The 27,327-nt window shown below is 37.7% G+C and overlaps 1 protein-coding gene across 1 annotated transcript in view; it reads left to right on the top strand.

Annotated features, from left to right (window-relative positions):
- Nucleotides 1-27,327, top strand: part of MTHFD1L (methylenetetrahydrofolate dehydrogenase (NADP+ dependent) 1 like) — a gene marked incomplete at its 5' end in the record, with an annotated part of 142,920 nt that overhangs the window by 16,266 nt on the left and 99,327 nt on the right. The window contains 9 exons of the mRNA XM_088162770.1: nucleotides 3,093-3,169; nucleotides 3,854-3,951; nucleotides 7,752-7,925; nucleotides 15,634-15,770; nucleotides 17,003-17,049; nucleotides 17,907-18,014; nucleotides 18,890-18,964; nucleotides 20,302-20,404; nucleotides 23,602-23,678. Coding sequence (XP_088018896.1) covers nucleotides 3,093-3,169; nucleotides 3,854-3,951; nucleotides 7,752-7,925; nucleotides 15,634-15,770; nucleotides 17,003-17,049; nucleotides 17,907-18,014; nucleotides 18,890-18,964; nucleotides 20,302-20,404; nucleotides 23,602-23,678 — 896 coding nt within the window. The remainder of the gene's footprint in view (nucleotides 1-3,092; nucleotides 3,170-3,853; nucleotides 3,952-7,751; nucleotides 7,926-15,633; nucleotides 15,771-17,002; nucleotides 17,050-17,906; nucleotides 18,015-18,889; nucleotides 18,965-20,301; nucleotides 20,405-23,601; nucleotides 23,679-27,327) is intronic.

Raw genomic sequence — 27,327 nt, 5'->3', positions numbered from 1 at the left:
TTATGTAACAGACTTGGGGTGGTTCTGGGATAAGCCAGTGTGTGCAGCCCAAGTGGGCACCAGACTGGACTCTCCCAGTACTGTACTGTGCTGTCTGGTGCAAATCCCACTTTCAGACACCTAATTCTCTCCATTAAGAAGTGAGTCTGAGCCTTCACAGACCTAAAAGTTATGCAGTATAACTGTATGCTGTGTCTTAAATATCTTAATGCCTTAGTTGCTCTAAAGAACTGTAGATAATACTAGTGTTTCCCTTCTCTGAAAGAGTGTTGTTAGAAAAGCTGCATTACATACCACAGTAACATTCATTCCTAATGCAGGAAATGTAAGATTTGGCATAAGCATATACATTTCTTTGCATTTTTCAAGTTGTAGCAATGTGCTCTGTTGAGTACTGCATTTTTTTTGAAAGGCAGCATGAGATTTTTATCAAGATAATTTAAATAGAATTTATGTACCAAATGTCTATCTGTCCTTATGGTTATTCTTTTGAGGTTGTCAGAACCTTGGAGAAACTCCAAAATTACAGCAGAAATGCATTTTACCAACTGTAAAAGTGTTTTTCTTAAGGCTTACTAGAGAGGTACATGAAACACAGGTGTCTGACAGGAAGAACACACTCAGTTTAGTTGCAAGATGTTTGTGGAAAGCCCATTGTGGAGTGGTTGTGACCTTGGAGAAACAACTGAATCTCATAACTGTCTCTGGACTTCCATGAAATCTGGCTGAGGTGCTTGGAAATTGTTCTGGATTTTTTCTTGCTTTAGAAATGTCCGGCTTAACATCTGTGGGGTCGCAGGAGCTAAATGAAGCCTGAAAGCAATAATGGTCATGAAGTAACTTTTGTTCCTGCTAGATGGTGGCTAGATTCCCAACTTGAGTGGGTGTACATGTCGTCTAACACACTCACATGTTTTAAAAGCACTCAGAATATGCAAGGACGTAGCTGAATTGGGGAAATGTAATGTTGTAAATCAGGAGAATAGAGATGAAAGTGTTCAGTCCAAAGTGACAATTCTTTTTCAAGTTTGTTTTTTTTTGATTGAAGATTTTTAAATTATCACAATTTTAAAATATTCTGCAATTTTCTAGCAGTGCAACATCTGCTTGTGTTGTACTGACAATCTTGGATTCAGGTGAGTGCTGGTAGTATCTTGCAGGAATATACTTAAGATATAAAATGTACGGAAATGAAAATAATTTTCTGAACAAAACATAAGGAAGCCAGAATTATTTGGGATTTGATGTCCAACTCCTTTGGGGTCACTTGAAAGCTGAAGCCCACATGGTTTAAGTATGTTAGTGGGAAATTCAACCATTTCCCCACCTCTTCAGTATTCTAAGCTGCCTGAGCAGGCAGGTAGCACCTGACAGCTGCTCTCACTCATCTGCACAATAGGCTGTGAGTCAAAGGAGGGAGCACAGTGTCTGAAGTTCAGCTGATCTGACCATAGTCCGAGGCACAGAATGCTCTTCCAGCTTCCATCTGGAAAATGTATCCTAGGAGAGCTGTTGCAATCCTATGATTGTCTTGCTAACTCCATATGTGCATGACTTTCACCTCTAGTTTCACCTTCACCCCTGTAAAAGCCTGGTTAGTCATTTGTGGGGTGACTGTGTAGCATAGGCAGTCTGAGAGATAGTTTATTGAAGGGAATTGTCTAATTCTAATATGTATTTACACACATGCTAGCTCTGCCCTGATAAAAATAGTTATATGAAGCCAAATAACATAAAAAGTCAAAATGTTTCTGTAAAGCACAGCTGTCTGAAAAGGGGGTTTTAAACTTCATTCTTCCTACTTTATTTGTCTGTTTGGCAGCTGTCCCAGCCTGGTCTCAAAGCAACAAGAGTCAGCTTATGACTGTAATAGACTATTCCAGTAAAACTCCTCTGTCTAAATCTAAAGCTGAGCATCTCCAGAAGAAATTGTTGGCAGTTTGTTTGTTTGTTTGTTTGTTTGTTTTGATTGCAAGTGTTAATTCAAGTAGAAGGGCTTTTCAGACACTTTCTTAATTAGAGTTTAATATGAGGGACTGTTGCCTTCAGCTTGTTTAGCTTTGTCACTGATGTGTAGATGCCTGCTGGCAGGGAAGTTTGAGCAAGGGTCAGGAAACACATGGAATGAGGCTGAGGGTGTCTGCAGAGAGGGGATCTCTTGCTCTCTCAGCGATGGATGTGGGAGAGTGCTGCCACGCTGTCTCCAGTGTGAGTGTTCTGTACCCTGCTGCTCTGGCACCCTTGTTGGGAGGGGTGATTGTGCAAGGAAACGTGAGCCTTTTGTGTCCAGTAGGGAAGGGGTGAGCCGAGCACGAGCTTGACCAGGTCAGGGTTTGCACTTCAGTTCCCCCGTGGCAGAAAGGTTAAAGCTGTCAGTGTATAGTTGTTATTTTTTATTACAGCCATGTCTACGCCCTTCAGAATGTGGCTATGGCCTTGATATGCCCACAGAGACTAGGATGTGAATTTTGGAGAAATTGTGTCTAGTTAAAAGTCAGTGAGCAACAACAGAAGAACAAGCCAGAAGGATTACAGCAAAATGACAAAATAATATGTTTAGTTGGGGTAGCTTGATATATTGCCACTAAAAACAATTATAACTGTCTCTGAAGTCACTCTCAATTCTGTAGACCCTCCAGATTATACTTAATATGCTGATGAAGATAACTGTTGCTAATAAAAAAAATGCATATACTGTTTTCAAGTTATAATAATCCTGTATAGTATATGTGATCATTTCATTGTTCTTGCTCACTGTAATTGTGTGTCAAAGAGAAGAAAGTCTTTAGCACTCTCATTTAGGTGTTCTGTTTAAGAATGTATGTAGTTTTTCAAATACAGCTGTGTGAATTTTTTTTGTGTGGGTTTGTGTAATATGTTTCAGAGCATATATTTACTCTCTGATTTTCATATTCATCCTTCTGGGTGATTTCATTTGAAGTATTAAAGATGCCACCTATAATTTTGTCAGTAATATTGTTAAATTTCAAGTCAACATTCAGAAATTTTTTATTTGGATGTAAGTTTCAAATATACATGCTCCCACTCATAAAAGATTTGTGTTTTATTAGTGCAATACTTATATTTTTCAGAGAAACACAATGCCCAGCAAAACAACACTGCTGCTGAAAACACTGTTGGTTCTCTTGCAGTAGCAATGAGAATGCAGGTTAGTGTACCTTTCAATGTTGTAGATTTGTTGCTCTTTCTGTAAGTTGCACAAATTGCTTCTAGTTTATATTTTAACTTTTGTTTTGCTCTTTTGAACATCTTATCTGACTTCCATTTTAATAGCATCTGTTAATCAGATACCTATTGCATTTAATTAGAGAAAGATAAATTAAAAATCAGACATCTCGTAATTCTGGTTAATACAGTAAAGCTTGGCAGAAGCACTTGTGTCAATAGGCCAATGTCACTCTGATAAGACTGTGAAGATTGATTGTCTCTGTCCACGTTTTTGCATTATGATGGATAGAGAGTCCAAAAGTTTGTTATTTAATTTTGGAAGCAGCATGAGTCCGCCAATGAACAATCAGTATCTTCCGTTATTTTTAAGGTGTGAGAGAAGAATAGCAATTCCAATCTTACCAGAATAAAATATCCAACTGCTTAATTAGATACTCTTCTCTGCCACTTATGTGTTAATGGAGTTGTTTCTTTTTGAAAAGTGGTCAAACAATAGAAAAGTGGCTCTTACTTTGTCCTAAAAACCATGAAATGAAAAAATGTTTCAGTTTGGGGGTTTTTTGTTATCCTTTGCCATAGAAGTTATTTCAACATACTCTAGAGATTGTTTGAGATTAATGTTCAGCATTTATGATGCAGCTGTTGTGTGCTTGTTTAAAACCAGAACATGGTAAAAAACATGGAGCGATGGATCCACTCCCAGCGGCACAGGAAGTGGGACTTCCACAGCTTGAAACTGCAGCCCCTCTCCCCGGTGCCCAGGTAATAAGTGCTTTAAAAGAAAAAAAAGGAAAAATTTTTTTTAAAAAAGCAAGTGTGACAACCTAAGAATGTTCTATGCCTAATTAATTTTTAATCTTATATGGACTATATGTTGTGCCATGTTTATGCTTCATTGTGACCATGTGCTTCTGTTTGCCATCAGTTTTTATTTTGATGATGTGCATAGGATCCAAGCTTTATTTATTGAAGATATAAACCTGGAAGGTTTAATTGATGAAGGGAGGAGAAGCCTTGTGCAACACCAACAGAAATACAAAAGACAAGAAGTACCTAGTGGCTAAACCCTGATGTAGGAAGGTGTTCAGTTAAGGCTCAGTGATTTCAATGGCATTTGAGTTTGTATTTATTTTTTTCCCTCAATAGAAGTACTTTCTTCTGCATTAGACTTTTAAATTCCTGTGTGGGTGTGAAAAAGCAGGAAGCATATTTATTCTCATAGCCAGAATCTTTTCAATCAGTTCCTGTCATTCACTTCCCAAGGCCCCTCTGGGCCTCAGGGATTTCAGGTCTGCCTTGGCAGGATTGCTGACATCTCTGGCATTTAAAGCAGCCTGAGCTCTTTACTGCACTAAAGTGCTTTGCTGTGTGTTGGTTGTGTTGGGTGACAGAGAGAGGAACCAATGGCTTGAAAGTGAAGAAAGTGTCAACATTTTTTGTGCTTGTTGATATGCCTGCTTCTGCAGATGCTGAAGGTACCTCACATCAGAAGAAAAAGTTGGAACTGCATAGTCTGGAAATCAGGAGGATCTTATCAATGTGTCTAAATACAATGTAAAATAATGCAAAGAGGAGCAAGGCAGGCTCTTTTCAGTGGAGCCCAGTGACAGAGCCATAGGCAGTGAGCACAAACTGAAACTCAGGGAGCTCCGTTTGAACATCAGGAAATGCTTCTTCACTGTGAGGGTGGCCAAATGTTGACACTGATTGTGCAGGGTGGTTCTGGAGTGTCCATCCTAGGAGATATTCAGAAGTTGCCTGGATATAAGCAGCTAACTAGCTCTGCATGAACAGAGGGGTTGGACCAGATGACTTCCAGAGGTCCTTTCCAACCTCAGCCACTCTGTGATTCTGTAATTCTGAATCCTACTGGTGTCTTTTTGGAAAACTGTGACAAAAATGTTGTATTTTCTAAACATTTTGATTTACTTTTCACTGTCTCTTACAACAGTTTAATGGGAATGAACACAAATGTAATTTAAACCAGAGAAAAGAATGAGTTTTCTCCTGTAACCAGGGGCACAAGGGGGTAGAAATGCTTGAGCTTTTCTGGGCTATCATGTAACATTTATAGAATTGAAGCCTAAAATATCTATCCTTAAATAATACAATTAAAAGTTAAAGAATGCAATATCATGAGTGTGATGGTATAAAAAAAACTTTCAAAAAAAGTATTCCCAACCCTCTCTATGACATTGTGTGTTTGGTACATAGATAATTACATAATAAATAAATAATGGTGTATGCACACACACCATAATATATACAGTATAATATATATTATATAATTAGTAATGGGACTTGCATTTATCTGCTAACTCTATAGCTTTGTCTTTTTAATTTTAAATATAAAGAAACCTTTCAGATGGAAAGTATCCTGTAATAATATGTAAGCAGTAATACACCATGTTGTGTGGAAACAGATGGGGTTTTCATTGAAAGTGAGGCAAAGCTGCTTAAGCACTAAAACTAAGAACATCTGCTTTTTGATTTCTGTGAGATCTGGATTGAAATATTTCCAAATATATTGGAAATGGAATGGAAAATTTTCTTACAGTATGCAGTAAAAAAAAAGTCAAGTGAGTAGATGTAGAGCCTTCCTCCATCTTTTAAATTTTTCTGCATTTTGTAAATTATCGCTTAGCATTGTCAGTGATGGACTTCTTCATGCAGAGGAATCACTTTTGCATATCTCGAGCAATACTGAATAACATAACATAACATTTTGAATAATTCTGGTATTTCCAATACAGAGAATATATTGTCAGACTAAAAGAGTCAGCTACAAATACAGACTTCTGAAGTCCAGGTATCTTTATCCAGGTATCCAGTCCAAATCTTTAATTTCTTGTGTTTTAGGAAAATATATTTTGTAGGAGGAAAAAAATGCAAGTTAACTTTGTCGTATTAGTCTACATCTTTCTCCTCTTGCTAAATGCATCAATTATTTTAATAGGAGAATAGTCACACTGAAAATTTTCCTTTCTTAGATCTTTACAGGACCACACTACCACCAATTTAGCAACAATTTTCTGGGACTTGAGTTGTTTATATATAATAATTTCTGAGTGAAAACTTCAGATGGTCTTTGTCATGTGATGTTTGTGAGCCACTCCATCTTGTGTTCTCGTTAAATTTTTATGGCTACTTGTGTTTGAAGTCACATATAAGAAGCCAAAGGTATATCCTTCTATGAAAGAGAATGCACTTAGTAAGTCTTTGAAAGAAAGCAGGTTCCAGTTTAGTGCTGTGATTGAGTAACTCCTTGTCCTGTAGTACTGGATTATGTCATTGTTTGGGTGGATGGTTTCTGGGTTTCACATAGCTGCTGCAGGGTGCAAAAGGGGGATACTTGAGAACTATAAATGAATAATGGAGCCAATTTAGGATTTTCTCAAAGAATTGCAAGCAATTAAGTTGGCACAGACTGATCAGCTGCTGGGTGGATGCAAAATGGCCAAAGTCCACACACAGAGTTGAGATCTGGTAGTAGTTTTTATGTTCACTATATGTAAGGTCTTGCAGAATGTTTGAAAGTTCAGGACATGAGCTTTCATGCCATTCTATCTTAAAAATACTGTCATCAACTGAAACTACAGGAAGAAATTTATCCTACTTAGGCTGAAGGTAATTTTTAAAGTTGTTTTTGTGGTAATGTGAGCGATTTAAAGCCCAAGGAGACACCTCTTCACATCCTGTGTGCCAGCCCCTGGGCTTCCGTGCTGCAGGAGCTTACAGCTGCTACACGCTTCTCTGGACATAATGGGCAACTAGGTCAAGCTCAGAAATGAAAAATCCATGATGGAGTATTAAATCCAAAGACCTCAGGTTGTCCGGGTCAGGAATTGCAGAATACAATAGTGTCCCCTACAGCCACATCCCCTCAGGGAATCTTTGTGCTTGCCTCAGCTGCTGCTCACCCTTGCTGGAGGTAGTTCATAAGCTCACTGGATGTCTTGGCTGAGCCCTGTGCTTTAGACTCCTGCTCCGTGGCCATTCTTAGTTCAGCTGTGTTTTAGAAGTGCATGAGTTGGTCTTCAAATGCTTTGGATTTTTGGTGCTCTCGTGGCGGAGTAGCAATGTTGGCACTGTCCTTGGATGAAAGGCACTGCATGCACAAGCTTCAGGGTTAGCAAATGTGTTTGTGTGACTGTTGGCCAAGGAATGCATGCACTTTTTAGTAAATTGTATGTGCTGAAATATGCTGTGAGGGAAGAGAACAAAAGGGAAAAACAAACCCAGCAACATCCATTCCACTGGGACATGCTTGAGCATCCAGCAGACACATTTCTAGCTTGATATGAAAGCATTATGTAATATTTGGAGACTGATTAAACAAGAGCTCTCTGTGAAATTGTAACAATTAACAAACACTGTATGTGATTTTCAATGTTATATTAGGTGTTAGTTAATATTTTGGTTTGCTTAATAAAATGTGAGAGAGAATAGAAAAACTCATTACAGTAACTCCATTGTTGGATTATTTGCTGTTGTTTTGTGCTCTGTTGTCGACCACCTAAGCTGAGAGAAATCTCCTGGCTCCTATTTGTTTTCTTTTCCAGTGATATTGAGATTTCCCGAGCACAGAGTCCAAAAGCTGTTGATGTACTTGCCAAGGAGATAGGATTGCTTACAGATGAAATTGAGATCTATGGCCGAACCAAAGCCAAAGTACGTTTGTCCCTGCTGGAAAGGTTAAAGGATCAACCAGATGGAAAATATGTTCTAGTTGCTGGGTAAGAATGCTATGTAATGTCATTAATGTCCGCTGTTTCCACTCTTATTAATATAAACATGCAACTTACATCTTTTTTATACTCTGCACAAATAGGAATCTTGAATGTTTTCATCTGTGTGTTGCTCTCTTCTGAAAGTGAGCAGGTTTTGAACTTTTTTTGAAGTAACACAGCTTTTCTTCCAAACTCTTATTACTGAAGTATATTTTATAAAAGGTAATTTGTTCTATGATTCTGTGAAATGTTGGTGAGTGGAGTGTTTTCTTACTGTTATATCAGAATTTTAAATGTTTAACTTGGATATTTAAGGCTGCTTGTATTGTGGCTGTTTATAAACAAACATTAACAGAAGCTACATGCTAATCTGTTGATATTAACAATAAATACTTTTTTTATTGAAGAACAGATTGCAAAGTTTAAAAAGTCATGTTTTTTCTCTGAAATGTAGACATGTCTCCAGGCAGGCTTATCCTGCTTGCTTTTCCCACGATTATAGCAAATGCAATGCTCAGCAGGAATTATGCACTTCTCTTCTGAAGAGCTTCAGGTTTTTCTTGCATTCAGTGACACGTTTTCATTCACCTGGTATACTAAGTGTAAACTTCTACTTGTGAACAAACATGTGAAGGTTTTCATTAATATTTAATTTGTAGTGTATTCTTTGTATTCTGAGTTAATCTATTGGTTGCTTCCTTTTAAGTAAAACCACTCAGGTTTAAAATGCAGTTTTGGCTGATCCAGAAGGAGAAGGCTGTTGTTAACCATTTTGATCTACTGATTCTCACTGTGGCTAGTGTTTCTCAAACTGTTTCCTTACTGCCTTCCTGTGGCAACAGCCTGGATTTCTGGCACTGTCTGAGATGGAGCTGTTGTAGACTGAGAGACTTGATGTCAAAAAGCTGAGGCAAGCAAGATGTGAAGCTTTGCTCAAAACTATGTGATACAAGTCCAGCATTAAAGATATTCCTGGAGGATGCTGAAGCTGTTAAGAGAAGGAAATAATATCTGGTTGAGCTTGGTTTCCTGTGGCAGAGTTTTGGTTTGGGTTTTTTTTGTGGCACTGGTTAAACAAAAACAGGCTCGACATTTGACTCAGTTTAAAGAAAGTTTCTGCCATGTATTTTCATGCTCGTGATGTCAACAGCATCAGTTGGTCATCATGCTGCAGATCAATCCAGACTTCCCTAGCACCAAACCTCTCACAGAATAAGAGGTTATTTGAAGGTGTCTGGAGGTGCAAAAATAGCAAGTTACAAAGCCCCATTCAGGTGGATTTTAGTCGTGTCAGATTGCATTCACCATCACTTACAGTTTCTTTACACTGCTTTGCCTCCTGTTCTCCTTCAAAGAAGGTATCTTAACCAGTTGTCACGGAAAGAAGTGCATTTACATGTGGAAGAAATGCAGTTTTGACCAACAAGATGAAAAGCTGGCAAAGAGTAGAAAATTGTATCCTCTTTTAAGTTTATGTAAAAAGGTACCAATACAGAATGGTGTTTCAGAAACAAAGGGCTGGATTTGGTACCTACCCGACTTGATGATGCAATATGTTGCTATTTGTAACATCTCTGAAGTCATTGCATATTGTGGGGTTAGTGAAAAGCCACATCTGCTGCAGGAGCAGTGCCCGGGCAAGGTCGCCACAATAGTGGGAGCATTCTCTTCTGAGAGAGTTCAAAGCTTGATTTTGAAATATAGTACATATAAAATATACATATAATGTGTGTTTATATGCTCTTAGCTGCTCTCCTCTGCTGAAATGGCTGTAGCAATGACAATGTTAAGAAAAGCAGGGAGCTCTAATGGGGAAATTTTCAATGCAATGAAAATCAAGTATCAGTGAAGTGTGGAAACTGGGGAGTGAAATAGTATCCTCGTTTGCCTTCATTCTGTCCCTTGCCAAGGCAAGGTCAACCAGAACCTGCTGTTTGGATTATTATGTTTGTTCACAATAACCAAAGATACTTAAAAATTCTTTTAGAATGATGCAGTATAGATCTTCAGAATAAATCTTCAGTGCTTCAGAGGAAACATTTAAGATATATGTTTATACTTACGGTTCTGGTGGAAATATTTGTAATGTATGATGGAAACTTCTCGTGTGTGAAAAGAGTGCAAAGAGTGTGAGAGTGTGTGTGTGTGTGTGTGTGTGTACTCAAGAAACTACAAAACCTCCAACCTCCATCCACGATGCAGCCAGCAACATTTGTTCCTTTAACTGCACATTCAGACTTAAGTGTTTCACAATGTCTAGGAATTTATAAATATTTGCTGTAAATGCATGTATAGTTTATTCCTGATATACTAAAGACCAAACTTCTTCTTCTGAACAGGAAAACGCAATTGAAATGTACCTTTTTATCTCTGAGGATAGTTGTATTTATGGCTCTTTAAAATGTTGCTAACTGCAAAGTCTTTTTTGTTCTTTCTGAATGCAAACAAATGTTGCTAAGTGTTTCATCTAATATAAACTTTGTATGCTGAAATATTGCAGTTTGATTAATGGATCATGACACCCGAAAATAAGATGAAAACTTTTATTTCTTCATAAATTCCATTTACTTCTGTTTTGAGACCGTTCTTTTAACTTTTTTTCTTCTTTTTTTCCATTTTTGTTTTTTAATTTTCTTTGTCTATGTTTGGCTTGCTATATAGGGTTCGAGTTAAGACGCTGTGGGGGCAGAGCCACAAAGTATCATGGAGTAATTGGTTCTTGGGCATCAACTGCCTGTAAACAGGATTTTAGTGTGCTGAATAATATGTTGCAGGATCTGTTAACTCAAACTACCTCCATTCATTGCCAGCTGAGAACATCCAAATGAATGCAGCTTGTGCTTGACCTAGGAGCTAAGTTTAGTGTCCAGGGTAACCTAATCATGCATTCAAGCATGTAGATGGCATATTCACAGACACCATATGAAATTACAAGTGCAGTTTGTTAGAATCTATGTCTGTGTGTGTGTATGTTTCAGAGTCTTGTTTCTAAATGCTCCAGTGCTGTGGCTTTTAGCAGATAATTCTGGAAACTTGTTCACTTCAAAAATGCAAGATGAGGAAGAATAAAAAGAGGGAAAATTATGAAATACAAAAATACAATGCTGCTTTTAACAAGAAGTGTGTTGGATTTTGAATGCTGGAAAATTTAAAAATCAGTACTTTTCTCCTAACATTAATAGGTTGTTCTGTGATGAACTACATTTTCAGGAAGATAAAATGGAGGAAAAACAAAAATGGATTGTATTTCTTTTTACTGTGTCTCTTGGAATGCAAGGTGCTTAAAAGCTAAGAAAAAAAGAAAACAAAAATTAGAGTAGAGATACAGGGAAGGATAAGAGGGGAAAATACCTCTGTGTTGATGGCCTAAATTGTCTGACAGTCGAAAGTAAAGTCATAGTTGTGATAGTTGTCACATATTGGTCATGTCATTACATAGCTCCTGGTTGGGATTGTCTTGTATGAGTGTGTAGTGGAGGATTCCTCAGTCTATTCCTGCCTTTGTTCAGTCATTTTAGCTTCACAGCGATCTCTGCTTTTGTATTTGGAAGCACCAATCCCAACTCAAGGATGCCACTGCAACATTGTCTTAACCTCATCTGGATGAGGTGACAGCAGCTTCTGTGCTCAGAAATGCATTTCTGACAGCTGTAATTTAGGATGGGAGATGTACATAGCTGGGAATTCAGTTGCCCATGGCCTCCGTAGCCTGGCTTTGCAGGTTTCCCTGTGGATCACAGGAATTACAAACTCATTACATTGAATCTGCTGATACCTATGAGTCAAACATAGGAAATTTGAAAGAGAATTGTCACATATCCAGTAAAGTTCTCGCTGGAGTCACAGTGGCTGGTGTAGCTGTGAGGAGGTTACAGCTGGTGCAGTGTATGTCTCTGTTTGTTTATTTTCTCTTTGGGAGACCTCATGTAGCTTTCCCACAGAAACAGCTCTGCTGTAAGCTAATGTGATGTATAACAAACAAACAAGAAGTCTGCATATTCTTATCTTTGTTTTGATATACATAAGGAGAGAAGGCTTTCCAATGTTATGGAAAACTTACTTTGCCAAGGAGCTGATGACTGCTTGGTAGGTGGCAAAGTTTAAGGCGGAAAATTATTGTGGGATTTCTGTGTTTTGATTGAAAACATACTAAAGAAATTTGAAGAATAATGCAAATCGCTGTTAGTCTCTTGAAGTTCATTAAAATTTATTGCATTTTAAAAGAGGTTTTTCCTCAATTTGCATAAGGTTAGAACACAGCATCGCACAATTGAGCTAAAGTTAGCCATTGGCTGTTGTAATTTTATACCCATGTGAGCAAGTGACCTAAGCCAAAAGAGTGTAGACTCAGTAGGGTAGCCAGCAAAAACAGCTCAGTGTCCACAAAATAGCTTAAGTGGATTATTTTATTTATAAAACCCAATCAAATTAGAGCAGGTACAAAAGAGAAGATATTTAAAATAAGCTTTCAAAGGAAAATTATTGGAATAGAATTTTCTTTTAATTTCAGGCGCCTTTTATTCTTTTTCTTTTAAGTCATGTTTAAAGCTGAGATTTTGGTAACTGTTGAAACTAATAAATAGCTGTTTAGCTCTTGAGGTTTCCTGCCAGTTTCATCAATGAGAATGATGTGTTGCTCTTTTTTGCTTTCTGGAAAAAGGTCTATCTCATACAAAACTCCCAGTGCTTTCTGGTTCATATTACATATTCATGTTAGAATAGGCCAGTCGAGTTACCAGAGCATTTTAGTAAGGTGACACTTCATAGTGTGCTGTTTTCTTCTGTGACAAGTAGATATTATTCTTTATGCTATCAATATGCATTCTGGTTATGCATTTTTCAATTGCAGTTTCCAGGAAGCTGCATCTTTGATTTTGCTGGTTTCATAAGAGTTGTAGAGAGTCCCTATGTTGTTGTGCATGCCAGATCAGCCACCTGCCATGTTTTGAGCTGAACCAAGTAAATAACTAGGGATGGTGTCTCCAAATTCTCTTGAGTGTGAACTTCTGATGCTCAGAAATAGAGGTAGCTATCAACAGGATGACCTGCAAATGCAAATTTTTCTGTTAGTACTGCAACCATTATGTGCACTGAGATTTTTGGGTCAAAGGAAAGTTCTTTACTGGTAACTTCCAGTAAACAATTATAGGTGCCTGTTTCATAGTAGAGTATTTCTCTTTTGCGTGTTTTGTTACTGTTTTATCTTTTTGTTTTGTTGTTATTATTTTTAAATGATTGATAGCTTCAAGAGTTGCTACCTTGTTAAGTCTTTGAACACAGTAATGCCTCAAGATTACTCATATATTCCTTAAATCTGGGTTTAATGCACAGGAATAAGAGGATCAAGTAAATGAGATTAGGACAATAGATAAAAGTGAGTGAGATAGTAGGAGAACAAGGGGCAAGGAGAAACCATGCTAAGAATTATTTGAATGGGTTTTGGGGAAACCCATGTTAGAACAGTAGTCAGAAGGTGAAACATAGTATAAGTGAGTTAACCTGACTGTGGTTCTCTGAAAGAAACACATTAGTTCAAAAGTAAGGATCCTGGGACAAAAAGGAGGTGAGAAAAAGAGTGGTGGGAAAAAAGGAAACCTTGTGGAAAGAGTAAAACCCTGAGGACTCCCTGTCCTGACAATGTAGAGATTAAAAGTATCCTTTCTTCTAGGAACTGCAAATGCTAGAGTGAAAAAAATGCAGTAGCATTCTGTGCTCCTGCAGTAGATCAGAAGGAAATAAGAAGTCCTAGTGTGGATAAAAAAAATGACAGGGACCAAAACTGCTTTTGAGAGTAGATAAAGGATATGCTCTAAATCTCCCACCTTTTTTTTGGCTATACATAGATACTTTGCTAGAATTCTGTGATTTCCTTTTTAAGTTAAAGAAGTGCCCATTCTAGGATAATGAAATAGTCTGAATATGAAGTTATGGATGATGTTTTAGAATCTGATGGTTGGTGAACACAATGTTATAAAATGTGGAAGAAAATTGCTAAAACCAAGAGTACCCAAAGTGGCCCATGGTCATATAAGAGTAGATCAAAGCGAAGAATTCAGGGAATCTCTTACAGATGTGTTTAACCCCATTAATTTCGCTGAAACTGTAGTTAAAAGAATACTTTTCTGAATTCTAATTTTTTTTCCTAGAACAATATAAAGATGTTAATTTTACTTGCTTCCAAACTGTTCAGTTTTTTCCAGACATATCTATACATGGCATCTTTTTTAAAGCCAAGGATGCTGTAAAAGATTTGTGAAAAGTTAACGTTTTTCATATATTTTCTTTGGTGGGATGAAGAAGGGCTTTTGCCAATCTGTGAACTGACTGAACTAAGCTGAGTCTTACAATTACAGTACTGTTTTTGTGCCATCTGAATTGTGATCTGAGGATAGCAATATCTTTGAAAAATTACTAGTTGGGGAAGGAAATGTTTCTAATTAGCGCTAGAAGTTTCAGCTCAAGTTTTGAAGAGGTCAGGGGGTAAGGGTTCTCCTTTGACTAGGATCCATGTGCATGCTTGTATTTCCTTGGGAATGGCCTTTAGTTCTTAACACCAGCTTCACTAAAGTACTTCTCTTCAGGTGGAAAAGGCACCGAAGATATGAACGGTTACACTTTGCCAAAAAGGAAGATTTGTGTGAGAGTGGTATGAGTGGAAAAAAGGCTGGGGCTTTCTTCTTTTGCCAGTCAGAAAAAGGAAAGGCTGTGCCTCAGAAGAATCATTGAAGTGCATTTTGGATCCATGAGATGTGTTCATACCTCAAAAAAGAAAAAAAACAGAGAAGAAAAACCCTAGCACCCCGCATACACTTTTAACATGGATCATAAGCAAATGTGCTGCTGTTGAAAGCAGCATTTAATCTGAGGTGTCTCTCATTCACTGAAGGCTGATGAAGTTTTCTACTTGCAAAATCAGCTGTCACTGTCCCTTTATTAAAGGGGCGAGAACAGAATCTCCTCTAAGGACAAGAATAGAGTGGAGGTTAGATTTTATCTCTGATTTGAGTTTGGAGGTCTTTTTAAAATTCTGTTTCAGTCATGGTCTAAATATAGGAGCTGTAGCATGAAGCTTTGATCTTTTGTATGGACTATGATTGTCGTTGTCCCCTATTGCCCTTAACTGTGAAACAAAAGTGTACAGTAAATCACGTTCAATTGAATATAGTGAATTTTGTGTCCTGTTTTATTTAAAATGCAGTTGTTCTGTCATTGTTGAGGGTTACGGTGACATGGAAGTTGAAGAGGCATAGTTGAGTTCTACAAACAAAAGCATTGGTTATTTATTGTAAAATATTCTATTATTTCATTCAAAGTTTGAGCAGTGGGAATAAAAGATCTCATGCATTACTGCAGAAAAATATTAATACTGCTTAGAGTATCATGATGGATGGTTTGTTAATGAAACTGGTGAGACTTTTGAGTTGTAATAAAAATGTCTAAATTCAATATATTCTTTTTAGAACTTTTGCCAAAATAATCTTCTCTTTTTCTGCTATCATAGTAAATTGCTTAAATAGAAGACACATGTATATTAGCATTCCAGCTTGAGCTAGGGGCTAACATTGTGGCAAGTACTTTTGTGAAGATAAAGTAATCTTATTGAAATTTGCTGTACAAATATTCTTCATTGAAATCAAAAGCTCTTAGTTCTGATATCCTGAGCCAGGCTGACATCAGCAAAGAATTTGATTAATCTTTTTTCTTGTTTTTCTAGAATAACCCCCACACCCCTAGGAGAGGGGAAAAGTACAGTCACAGTTGGTCTCGTTCAGGCGCTTACTGCACACCTTAACATTAATTCCTTTGCTTGTCTGAGACAACCTTCTCAAGGACCTACTTTTGGAGTGAAAGGTACATAATATTTGCACAACCTATCACCTCTTTCATATTAAAAGCAAATACTGCTTTTTTTTTTCCTTTTAAAATTTATTTATTTTTTTAATTTCTCAATTGCTTCACTCAGTGGATTGTCGCAGTAGAAGCATATTCAATTTTTAAATTACCTATATAACTAATAGATAAGGGTCCCTTGCATTTGACTTCCTGTGCAAGGTTCATACCTATGTTCCTGCACTTAACAGGTATTGATAATGCAGATAAAGCCTTAACATAATGAAAGGCAGAGGAAAGTAATTAGCCATGAGGAATTTTGTGAGTACACACCCTTCCAGCCACCCCTCCACTTGGAGACTCTTTAAATATGTTTCTAAATATTGCTGTCTAATTATTCCTTGAGAAAGGGTCCACATTGGATATTTCCAAGCAATACAGGGAATCTAGCAGTTGTGGTTCAGCTGTGTCACCAGCACACTTTTGGCTGGGTCTGAACCTCTTTTCTCTGTTCTCCTGAGCTGTCACCTCTGATCATGTGCTGCTGCCTTTTTGCCTAGAAACCCTATAAGAGCCTGAGGACCAAGTAAGACCCAGACAGATTTCAAGCCCATCTTCAATACTGATAGGAAGTAATGCAATCTTTCTTTTGCCATTTCTCAGCTGAAATTGGTGCCTAACTGGGCAAGCACTCCCCATCTGCTCTGCTTTGCTTTGCTGAAGTTTAAGTTCCAGCCTTCAGCTGGAAGGCTCCTGGTGCTTGGTACTTCTCAGCTAAGACTGGTGCGTGTGAGTGCTTTAATCCCTCCACTCAACTTGTGCATAGGCAACAGCAAATTTCTTTGCCTGTACCATGAGAGGTAGAGGGGAAGGAATGCTCAGGCGAGGGTGTGAAGGTTTCATTCAGAGGCAGTGTTTGCTTGTGACTGCTTTGTCTTTCCACCCAGCAGCTGCATGTGCATGACTGTATCCTAAATCTGGGCAGGAGCCGAGGGTAGCCCTTACATAGCCAGAGCCTGCACCACCCATCACGTGTATGCTTTCATTTCAGAGCAAGAATTCCCTTTTTACTATCTGCTGAAAAAAAAGACCAACAAGATTAAGGAAATCATGTTTATTTGGGTGCATCACTGATCATCTAATAGAAATCAAAATGCCAAGAATGTGTCATCATTGCTGTATGTTTCACTTTGTGTATTTAAAGATAGTTGTTTTTTTCCAAAACTGGTGTGACCGTTTGCTTCCCTGTGCAGGTGGAGCAGCTGGAGGTGGATATGCTCAAGTGATCCCCATGGAGGAGGTGAGGCAGCTTCAACTTGCAGTCTGTGATGTGGCTTAATGGACATGGTGGTATTCAGTTGAAGATTGGACTTGATGATCTTGGAGAATTTATTCCATCCTTAATGATTCCATGCTATTCACAGTGCTTGTTTGGAATTATGTGGCAGTTTCACCCCAAGAGAGTCTAATTCAGAGCTCAGCAAAACCACTCTATGGCCAGACCTGGTGAGGAATCACCTTGACCGTGCACAGCTGGTCCAAGCAGAGTTCTAATGTCAGCCCTGAAGTGCCATTAAAACTGACCTTCCAACTCCTTCTGTCAGATATATAAAAAATACACTACCTATTTAACATAAGTCTTAATTTAAGATGCTCATTTCAGAGTTTTCACAAAACTGTGTTTGTCAAACTTTGTATCAGCAAAGTTCATGCCTGGGAGGTTAGGAGCTGTTCTCCTGCAGCTAACAGAAGGCTGGCATATGACCCCAAAGGCAGGATGCAGGCTGTGCTCTGGGGCAGATTGAGCAGTAATCCACACCTCTGGTCCAGGTCAATTAGGAGTTAGTAACGCTAAACTGATTCAGTATTAATGATGTGGAGCTGTAGCTCTTGGCTTCTTATTCTTGAATCATTTAGCAAAGAATGATGTTCTTGGCTTTGGCTACACTTAGAGTAGTTTACCGTGTACTCAGATGGAAACAAGTCCTTCACATGGCCCAGTTTATTTTACCTGGAAACCTTTAGCCTACCCTGACAGCTGACTGTCCTGAGAGCTTCAGTCTCAAGGAGATTGCAATGATTTGTGCTGCTAATTTGTCTCAGTGAATTGAATTAAATCTTTTCTTATAAAAAGATCTTGTTGTTTCCTCCTTCTAGTTCAATCTTCATTTGACTGGAGATATTCATGCTATAACTGCTGCAAATAATTTGCTGGCTGCTGCTATTGATGCTAGGATCTTGCATGAGAATACTCAATCTGATAAGGTGAGAATTATTTTCTCCTATCCAGACGACATATTTTATTTTCAGTATTCCAATAAACTGCACTTCAGAGAAAAACATATTGTTTATAATTTTATATTTTCACCATGTGAACAGTAAGCCATTTTATATTCTACTGGGGAATTTTCCATATACAATGTATTTTTCTGGCAAATAGCTATCATAAGGTAGTCTGTAAGATAAGGATCTTATGCCCAGAACATTGACAACTATTTCTGACTGTACTAAATAGTGTAATAAAGCATATTTTCCCTACCTATAATCCTATTCTTTTCAGTAATTTGAAGACTCGCTTCAAAGTTACAAATTGTATTTCTGATGTGTAGTTGGGTATGATGTACCTAAGTAGAAGGAGTTATGGGAAAAATAAACTAGATCCTTATCCTTCTTCTAAATATATTGTGACCTGAAACAAATCTTAACTTGGGCCTTTAAAGGGAAGGGAGAGGCTCAAAGAAGGAGCCTCTCCTTTCTGTCTGCAGGGTTGTCATATTACGTTTGCTTGGTATATTTGTACACAGTGTACAAGTGTACATTTTGGCCAGTTTGGAAATTGTAATTGTAGTTTAAATACTTTGGATTTTGGTTAAAGTTTTGAAAGACTCTCAGTTTCAAAATTCATATATATTTTTTTTGGTGAAACCTAGAAAACCAATTATTTCTGGCAACTGGATTTTATATTGTTAAATCATAGACGTGGCTCAGAAACCTGCGACCTTCTCAGAATTGTTTTTTAAATCTCTAACCAGAAGTCCACAACCTAATATGGTTATTCTTACTGAAATTAGGTGGAATAAATTTAAAAAGCATTAGCTTTTTTTAACTTTTTCTTTCAACTTCTTGTGTGGTTTTTCTAGTCTTTGTATAATAGGCTGGTTCCAGTAGTTAATGGCGTGAGAGGATTTTCTGCTATTCAGCTTGCCCGTCTGAGAGTAAGTTGTTAATTCAGTTGTTAACTCCTCAGTTATGGTGTCTCTTTCTGAAATGTATTCTGTTTCACAACTTGTTTAAAATTATTTGATGTATGGGACTGAATTTGTATAAACCCACATGAATATATCAAGTCTAGACTTCTTTTCTGAAAGCATCATCCTTGAAGTAATAGGATCTGGGTCTGATATTATTTTTATAACTAACATTTTTGCTATTCTTTTCTCCTGAAATAAGCCAGTAATGTTTTTAAATGCTGTGTGTTTTCTGATGAAATATTAGAGGTTTTAAAATACTTTTCCAATTATGGTATAGTCACATTTGAAAGCTCACATTCTTTGGGTTTGCAATATTTTCTGATTTTGAAAGTTTAATATAGCATATACTTCTGAGGTTTTATTGATGTCAGTCTGACAGTGTTCTTCTTTCAAGGGGTTCATTTGTATGCTCAGTATATTTTTGCATCCCATCTTGCTCCCTGAATGTTTCCAGAAGAGCTTCCTGTGCAATTCATGTGTGAATAACATGTCTGGATTTGAGAGTGCCATTCTGATAAAAACCTAGAGAGGATCACAGTCCACTAGTGTAGGAGAAAGAGAATACGAACTCCTCAAATATCACCCTTAAGGACAGCTCCAGTTTTTCTATGGCCAGTTCTGTGTTTGTTGTTGGCTTGTAAGTCCTGACTGATTGTGTTTCAGTCATTGGATGGCAACGAACAGCTGCCAAGTGTACACTTGGAATTCGGGGGTGGAAAGAAGGATAGAGGTAGTGCCAGCTTCTGTCTTGGCAGAGGGTTAAAGAGTTCCCATAACATTTTAAGCTTTTGTGCTGCTCAGTTGAATGTCAGTAAACTAAAATGAGGATGATGCCTACTTGGCTCTAAAGCAGAGTCAAGCTCAGAGATTGTTGTATCAAAATTTTTGGGATATTTTCAGTATGTTCTTGTTTGCACTGTTACAGATAACAGGTTAGGGAAAGAGGAGGAGTGTTTGTTTTATTCGTGACATACCCACTATCTCTATATTTGAAACGGATCTTTCACGTGAGCTGCAACTGAGTAAATGGAAATTTGGCTTTATAACATTCAAAAATATGAATCATAATTTCCAATAAAATTGAATTATTCTGCTGTGTTCTCTGTGCAATGATTCCTTATATCTAACAAGGTATCAATTGTAAAGGGATCACTATGGGACCAGATTGCATTTTTCTCAAAACCGGATTACTAAGATTGAAGCACCTCACTTATGTGTGTGGGGTTGATAAGGCAGAGCAGCTAAACCATTTTAAACAAATAAGCCATTTCACTGTACTTACTGAACTTGTTTGTGTGTAGAGGCTGGGAATAAACAAGACTGATCCTGGGACTTTAACAGAAGAGGAGATCAGCAAATTTGTGCGCCTTGACATTGACCCATCAACCATAACATGGCAAAGAGGTATGTAGTCAGAAAGCCTCACTTCATCTTGGATTTCATCGTAACTTATCTCCTAATTTGCTTAATTTAATCTGGTTCAGAACCGTTTATGTTCTGACAGCAAGAATAACCAATTTGTAAGTGAGAAGTGTGGATTCATAACAAATGCAGCATGTTGCTCTAAACTTGGTCAAGTATCTGCAATTGATCAAGAGACTAAAATTCTGAAAGATGGGTTTCTTTGACAGTTTAAATACATCCCCAGTTGCTCTCACATTAGGTAATACCTCTCCAGACATGTGAAAATGTCTTTTCTGTGCATTTGCAAATCTTAGCCATAATTTCCTTAACTGTGTCTGTTATCGTTCTAGATTGTTTGTGTTTATTCTTCTTGATTTTAGTCCTTCATCCTCCCAATATCAGCAGCCTGGGTAGCTCAAGAGACTTAATAGGCTTAAGAGATTATGTGTTGTTCTGATTTTTGAAGTCTCTTGAGTTGTTTACTTCATTTGGAAAAAGAGATGAAAGATGTGGTACTGTTACCAAGCAAACTGATACCCACTCTGATACCTTTAGACAACTCCCCTGTGCTTCTACCAGTTCTAGTGCTGGGTCATATTTCAGTGTTTACCTGTATTTCTATACCTATCTTTTTCTTCTTTAGGGAAGTAAACTCTGCATAAAGTTTTGAGCTAAATACTGCTGGATTTTATTTTCTTTCATGATTCTTAAACACTAAAGTTATCACTGTTAAATGGAATGTAGTGATGCTTAGAAAAAAGTGTGAATCTATTGAGAAGGGAGGAGTCTTGGCCATGCTTTATTGTGGCCTTTGTGTGAATGTCATCTCAGACTTGGGATATTTTTTCTCAAGATAATTCTGGAGATGTGGCATAAGATGTTTTTTATTAGTCACACAGTGTGTCTGGAAGAGACCTGTAGTAGGATAAAGAAGTAATATAAATGTTTAGTGTAATATGACTCCTCTTTTTTATCAGCATGGGTTTGGGAGGAGGCAACATTGCTCAACAGCTGTTAACCTCAAGGGAGTTATTTAATAAATCTCAAACAATGTTAGTGAAATTTCTATTCCACACAGCTCTATATGATGTACATACCTTAAACATTTTAGGAAAAAAAACTGGGTTTAGGAATGGTTTAGATAACTTGGAGAATGTTTTATTTAGTACTTTTTCTGCAGTCCATATGTCTATGAAGCTTGTTACATACCAGGGAATTTGTGAAAAAGAACTAAGCTATCAGATCTTCTGAAAATTAACTTCAGGACCTGTTTCCATAGAAGTATCACAAACTTTCAGTTCATTGTTAGCTTACACTAACTTGAAAACGTACAATATAGTGAAAAGTGGGAAAGTTTCCCCCTTCTTTTTCTTTCCATGATAGTCAGATTCTGTTTACATCTCTAGAGGATAAGGAAGTGGATACATTAAGCCTAACACATATTTGAACCTAAACCTTAGTGAAAGGTTTACTTTGGGTGAAAGAAGAGGGAAGATTTGGAGAAGGAAAAATTGCTTTTATGGGAAAACCAGTTATTTCTTATTTTATTACTACTTAGTGCAGTTTTTGGAATCTTCGTGGAGAGTGAGTGACCACAGTGAGAAAGTACATGTGTCTCAGTGACCAGGAGTTGCAGGAGCAGTTACAGTTTCATGGTAAGGGTGTTTAGGTTACATGATTTCACAAGGAAGGTCCAGATAAAAAAGCAGCTCACTGGCTGTCCAGGCTGGTGGGAAGGTGAGTTCCTGCCCTCAGGAGTGGCTGCATAGACAGGAAAGACATTTAGGTCTGCTTAAGGTGTGTTATGAGACTGAGCTTCCGAGGAGGAGAAGGGAAAAGTTTGTATTGGAGAGATCAACTTGCCATATGGCTTCATGGTGCCATATGGCACCACAGCTTGGTGCAAGGCTACAGCTTCCATGTTCCAGGCTCTGTCCTGCAATTTCTGCCAGTAGTACAGTATTTTAGAGTATGACTGTGTATATATAGAAACCAAAATGAATTGGCCAAATGTGTGTTGCACCATCCCTTAAATGGAATTCCTGAAGAAATTAGGGGCCTAAAGACTGAGTAGAGGGAAGAAGGTATGTGTGGTATTTACAACAGCCCCAAGAGAAATGCCCAAGGAGGGGGGAAGTGACTTAAGTCTTGGTTTACTTCCAGCTAACTCACAGCCCTGAACTGGGGTTGTGTAACATTAACATTCAAAGTCCCTCTTTGTTCTTGGGTAATTATGTCATCTTTTTCTGTACAGACAGAATTTGTTTTAAATCTCCAAAAGCAGCAGGAAAAGTGGTAGAAGCTCACTTACCTTGAGTACTGACAGTTTCTCTGGAGGTTCCTGGACTCTCAACTTATAAATGAAAAGGACTCCAAGTCTACCAGAAGATTGAGTTCATTGCCAAGCTACAGTCTGAACTTACCAAGAGTACCTTGCACCCTTTATTTTAGGATTGGTTCGAACTTAAGCATTTCTAGGACTACAAAGCCTGTAAGAAAAAGAGAGTCTATTTTTTAGTTCTGTAGGAATTGACATGTCCCCTTGTCCTATCACTACATGCCCTTGTAGAAAGTCCCTCTTTGGACCCTTTAGGTGCTGGAAGATGCTATAATGTCTTCCAAGAGCCTTCTCTTCTCTAGGCTGAACAGCTCCAACTCTCTCAGCCCGTGTTCATATCAGAGGTGCTCCAGCCCTCTGATCATCCTCATGCTGTGCAGCATCGAGTGAGTTAGTTACTGTGATGCGTGTGAAGATACTTGTCTGGAAGAACCCATCTGACAGCATAATCATCCTTTAAAAGAGGAACTGGCCAAGTCTAACCAACATCATACAATCTTAAAATCAATTCTTAACAAGTCAGTGATGAAGCAGATGATTTGAAGTAGATCTGGTGCTTTGTATCTACTAAGACTGATTTTTCTTGTTTAGGTAAAATACTAAATTGTATGTTAGAATACTAAGAACCTGTTAGCTTCAAATGCTGTTCAGATAACGTGTATTTGTCAAATACAGGTCAAAACAACCTGTCATTGAATATTATCAGGTAGAAGGGAGCAACCAAGTCAGTGCCAGTGGTTATCTGGTTACACTGTTGGAGCAGTTCAATCTTATACACGTAACAGCAAGTATGCCTGGAAAAACCCATATTCCCGAGTCCTTGTTAAAATGCTTTGCTTCTTCTATTCCCTTATTTCAGTGGTGGATACAAATGACAGATTCCTGCGCAAAATAACAGTTGGGCAGGCAAATACGGAGAAAGGATTTGCCCGTCAGGTATGTACAGGCATAATAAATCATACTCTGGACAGACTTTGCATTAGAGGCTGAGAGAGTTTCTGCAGTTCTTTCAGCATACTTTGAGTTGCAATATTGACATCTGTTGCTGTTGTATAGTAATCTTGCAGTGAAACTGATTGTGTTCATGAGTAACTGAATCTGAATTTTCAGAAACAGAAATCAATGCATATTCTACAATGTGTCAAAATACCTTAAAAAATTGCATGTGTCAGGGTTTAACATTGTCCTATGACAGATGCCTTTATGCCCTCATAAAGTTAATTTGTATCACTTTTAATTTTTTTTTAAATCTCTGTAACAGGTTATGTAGGGTACATGTAATTCAAATTACATTTAAATTTAATTTTAAAAATTGTCTAAAAATAAGCTTTTTATTCAGAGTTCTCATTTCCCTGTCATGCATCTCAGCTTTGGAATCTGAACTGTAAGAACCTTAAGCATGTGCTTTCTTCTTCTATGTGGGCTTGAAGGAATAATTCAGGAAATAAGTATGTGCATACTTTTCAGTGGTGTAAAAAGCTAACCTGCATTACTATATGAGAGATTTTGGAAGTTTATTGAAGAACTTACTGATAAATTGAAAGCCAGACTTTCCCAACACCTCCTGAACAAGTGTTCCTGGTGTAATGTAGGTAAATGAATTTCTGAAACAACACAGCATGGAACAGCAGTGTCAGGAAGAGTGAATGTTACAGTGATGTGGAGTTTTTCCTAATTTAATGAAGATCTTGTAATCTAATGTTCTGGATAGTGAAATTCATGAGGTTCTATTTTGATGTGAACAGCTCTTGTGGTAGAGATAAGACTTCCACATTTTTGGAAATCCTAGCTTGAATTTTTCTTTACCATTTCTTTAACATTTTCTTTAACATATGCCTAAATAAAGAGACCAAAACATATTGTTATATTTTTTGCAGCAGGTAAAGCAAAGCCAAATTGGAGTGAAGAACTTCAAAGGGAAATCATAAAATCCTAGAGGAGTTTGGGTTGGAAGGAATCTTGAAATTCAACTAGTTCCAGGCCCTCTGCCCTAAGCAGAGACACCTTCCACTAGAAATGCTCACTTATTTTGGTTTTGAATGCACAAAATGGAAATTTTTCTGTCTGTAGCTCACAGGAAATTCAGTATTAGCTAATAGTCATTTCTGATAATGGGTTGGGACTACAAAATATTATACTTGGTATGAATTCCTTCAACACTTGAGACCTTTTGATATGTTTAGATTTGTTTCAGTTACTCAATATGATTATTAGTTTTAGACTGGGTTCTGCCAGCCTTATTGTGTAGTGTTTTACCACTGTAATTGTACTACTGAGTTAAATGTAGTTTATTTTATTATAGAGTAGTACTTGACAATATTGCTGTCAAATGTTGCTTCTGTACTTTTTCAGGTAAAATTAATGCTTTCAGTACTGAGATGTTGGACTGATGCATATCCATTCACATTTTAACATGGACGTAGTGACTCAAGAAATAGAGCTAGCAGTTAGGAAAACTCATTTCAGAGCCTAGCCAGGGATCCAGAGAAAACAGGACTTCATAGTTAACAGATGCATTTTATAAATATTTGGAGTGATGTTCTAGCGCTCTTAAAATCAATGACACCTGTGTAAAATGGCAGAACACAGCAGGCACCAAAGTCTGCATTTTAATGAACAGGGATGCTGTGGTTTCTGAAGAGTATTACATGACTGATGCCCTTGATCCTGCAATTGAATCCATGTGGGTGGATCCTTTCATCCATAGAAAACTGACTTTGCAGCTAAGACTTCTGTCAGCACTTCATAGGTGTATAAAGGTTATTAGAGTTAAAATAGCACCTGCTACTACAATCTTTTGTGCCTGTTTCTTCAATTAAATTTTATGTCACTCTTTGAGCATCTACTTGGGATTGTTTCTCCTGTCCTTTTGGGTTTATATAGAAACAATGTTAAAAACTTTTTTGTGGGTTTTCTGATAAACATTCTGATAAATTAGAAGTCTTTCGTCATATGAGTTGGACATAGATTTCTTAGGCTTATTTCTTATCATACATATGTTGCAATGACTTATTGAGGACATTCTCAAATTCAGAAAAGATAGTGGTACCCATGCCACCACAATGCTAACAAAGGTCATTGTATGTAGAACTGCTTCCAAAGAATACGGAAAATCTGTTTTGTAATTTCACCATTTCACTTGAAGCTCCATGCTGAAAATCTCAGTTACAGAATTATTTTTCTTTTCCCTGGTATGTAGGACTTTTTGCCTATGTCCACAGCAGAAAAGTGTTCAGGTGTCTTCAGAAGTTTTGAACAAACAAGTTCACCTAGGGGTCAGCCTGAATAGGGCTGCTCTGGGCTGTAGCTGTCAAAACTAAAAGCAGGAGCATGGCTTTAAAAAGGGCAGAAGCTCTTAAAGCACTAGGCAAATGTACAAGAGTGGTAGGGTGTATGTTCTATGTAGATGCTTCTTAAAAACAGACAAAGCTCTCAATTTGAACAGATTCCTCTGGTATTAGTATGGGATACATCTGCCAGAGATCTGATGGAAAGAGTCCTGGCCTTTTTTCTCACATAGTAGGATGTCAGTTACTAAACTTTATGTAGACTTTAATTGCTGGAGATGGAGAGATTACTAAATAAATTGCAGTTCTTGATGACTGCCAACATTGCATTCCTATCACATAATACATTAATGGCTTTTCTTTTCTTCTCTGTTTATATTCTGACAGCATGTAGCCTGAGCTTTACTAATAGTGAATTAATACAAATACTACTAATCCATAGTCTTAAAGGAAGGTAAAAACTATTACTTACATTGTGCTGAAATGCTGCACAGTATGGATGTGTTTCTATAAAAGCAGCAGAACTAATGCCACATAGAGTTCTTTGTACTTTTTTTCATTTAATTAAAAAAAAAAGGGGGGCAGAGACATATTTTACATTTTCATGGGTCAAGCACAAGACTTAGCAGCATAGACTCTAAATTTTGAGCCTAAGTAGAAAAAGAATGATCAAATTTAACAAGAATGTTTTTGAAACCAGAATAAAAAACTATTGGAGATCATTACAGAAAAAAAAAAAAAACAACCCTCCACAATGCAGTGTTCCTTTGCTCAGGCCAGTAAAGCTCAAAAGACATCTGGTGATTTTCTGTTTCTGCCACAGAAAAAAAAATTATTGATCCTTCAAGGAGCTTCTCTAAGGATAATGTGAGCCAAGGGGCTAAGCAGTCTGCAACACTGGACCTCAAGTACATGTAGTGTAGTGGAGAATATTAATGAGGGAATATAAAGTGTTTGAAGTTCACAGAATCATACAATATCATGAGTTGAAAGGGATGCATCAAAGTCTGACTCTTGGCCCTGTGCAGGACCATCCCCAGGAGTCACACCCTATGCCTGAGAGCAGTGTCTAAATGCTTCTTGAACTCTGTCAGGCTTGGTACTGTGACCACATCCCTGAGACTCTGTGCCCAACCACCCTCTGGGTGAAGAACCTTTTTCTAATATCCAATCTCAATCTCTCCTGAAACATGCCATTCCCTCGTGTCCTGTCACTGTCACCATTGAGGAGAGATCAGTGCCTGCCCCTCCCCTTCACAAAGAAGTTGTAACTGCAGTGAGGTCTCCTCTGAGTCTCC

Source organism: Sturnus vulgaris, chromosome 3 (assembly GCF_052056855.1).
Source record: "Sturnus vulgaris isolate bStuVul1 chromosome 3, bStuVul1.hap1, whole genome shotgun sequence".
NCBI classification, from domain to species: Eukaryota; Metazoa; Chordata; class Aves; order Passeriformes; family Sturnidae; genus Sturnus; species Sturnus vulgaris.
The sequence above is the reverse complement of the archived record's forward strand: the minus strand, read 5'-3'. Positions and strand labels throughout refer to the sequence as shown.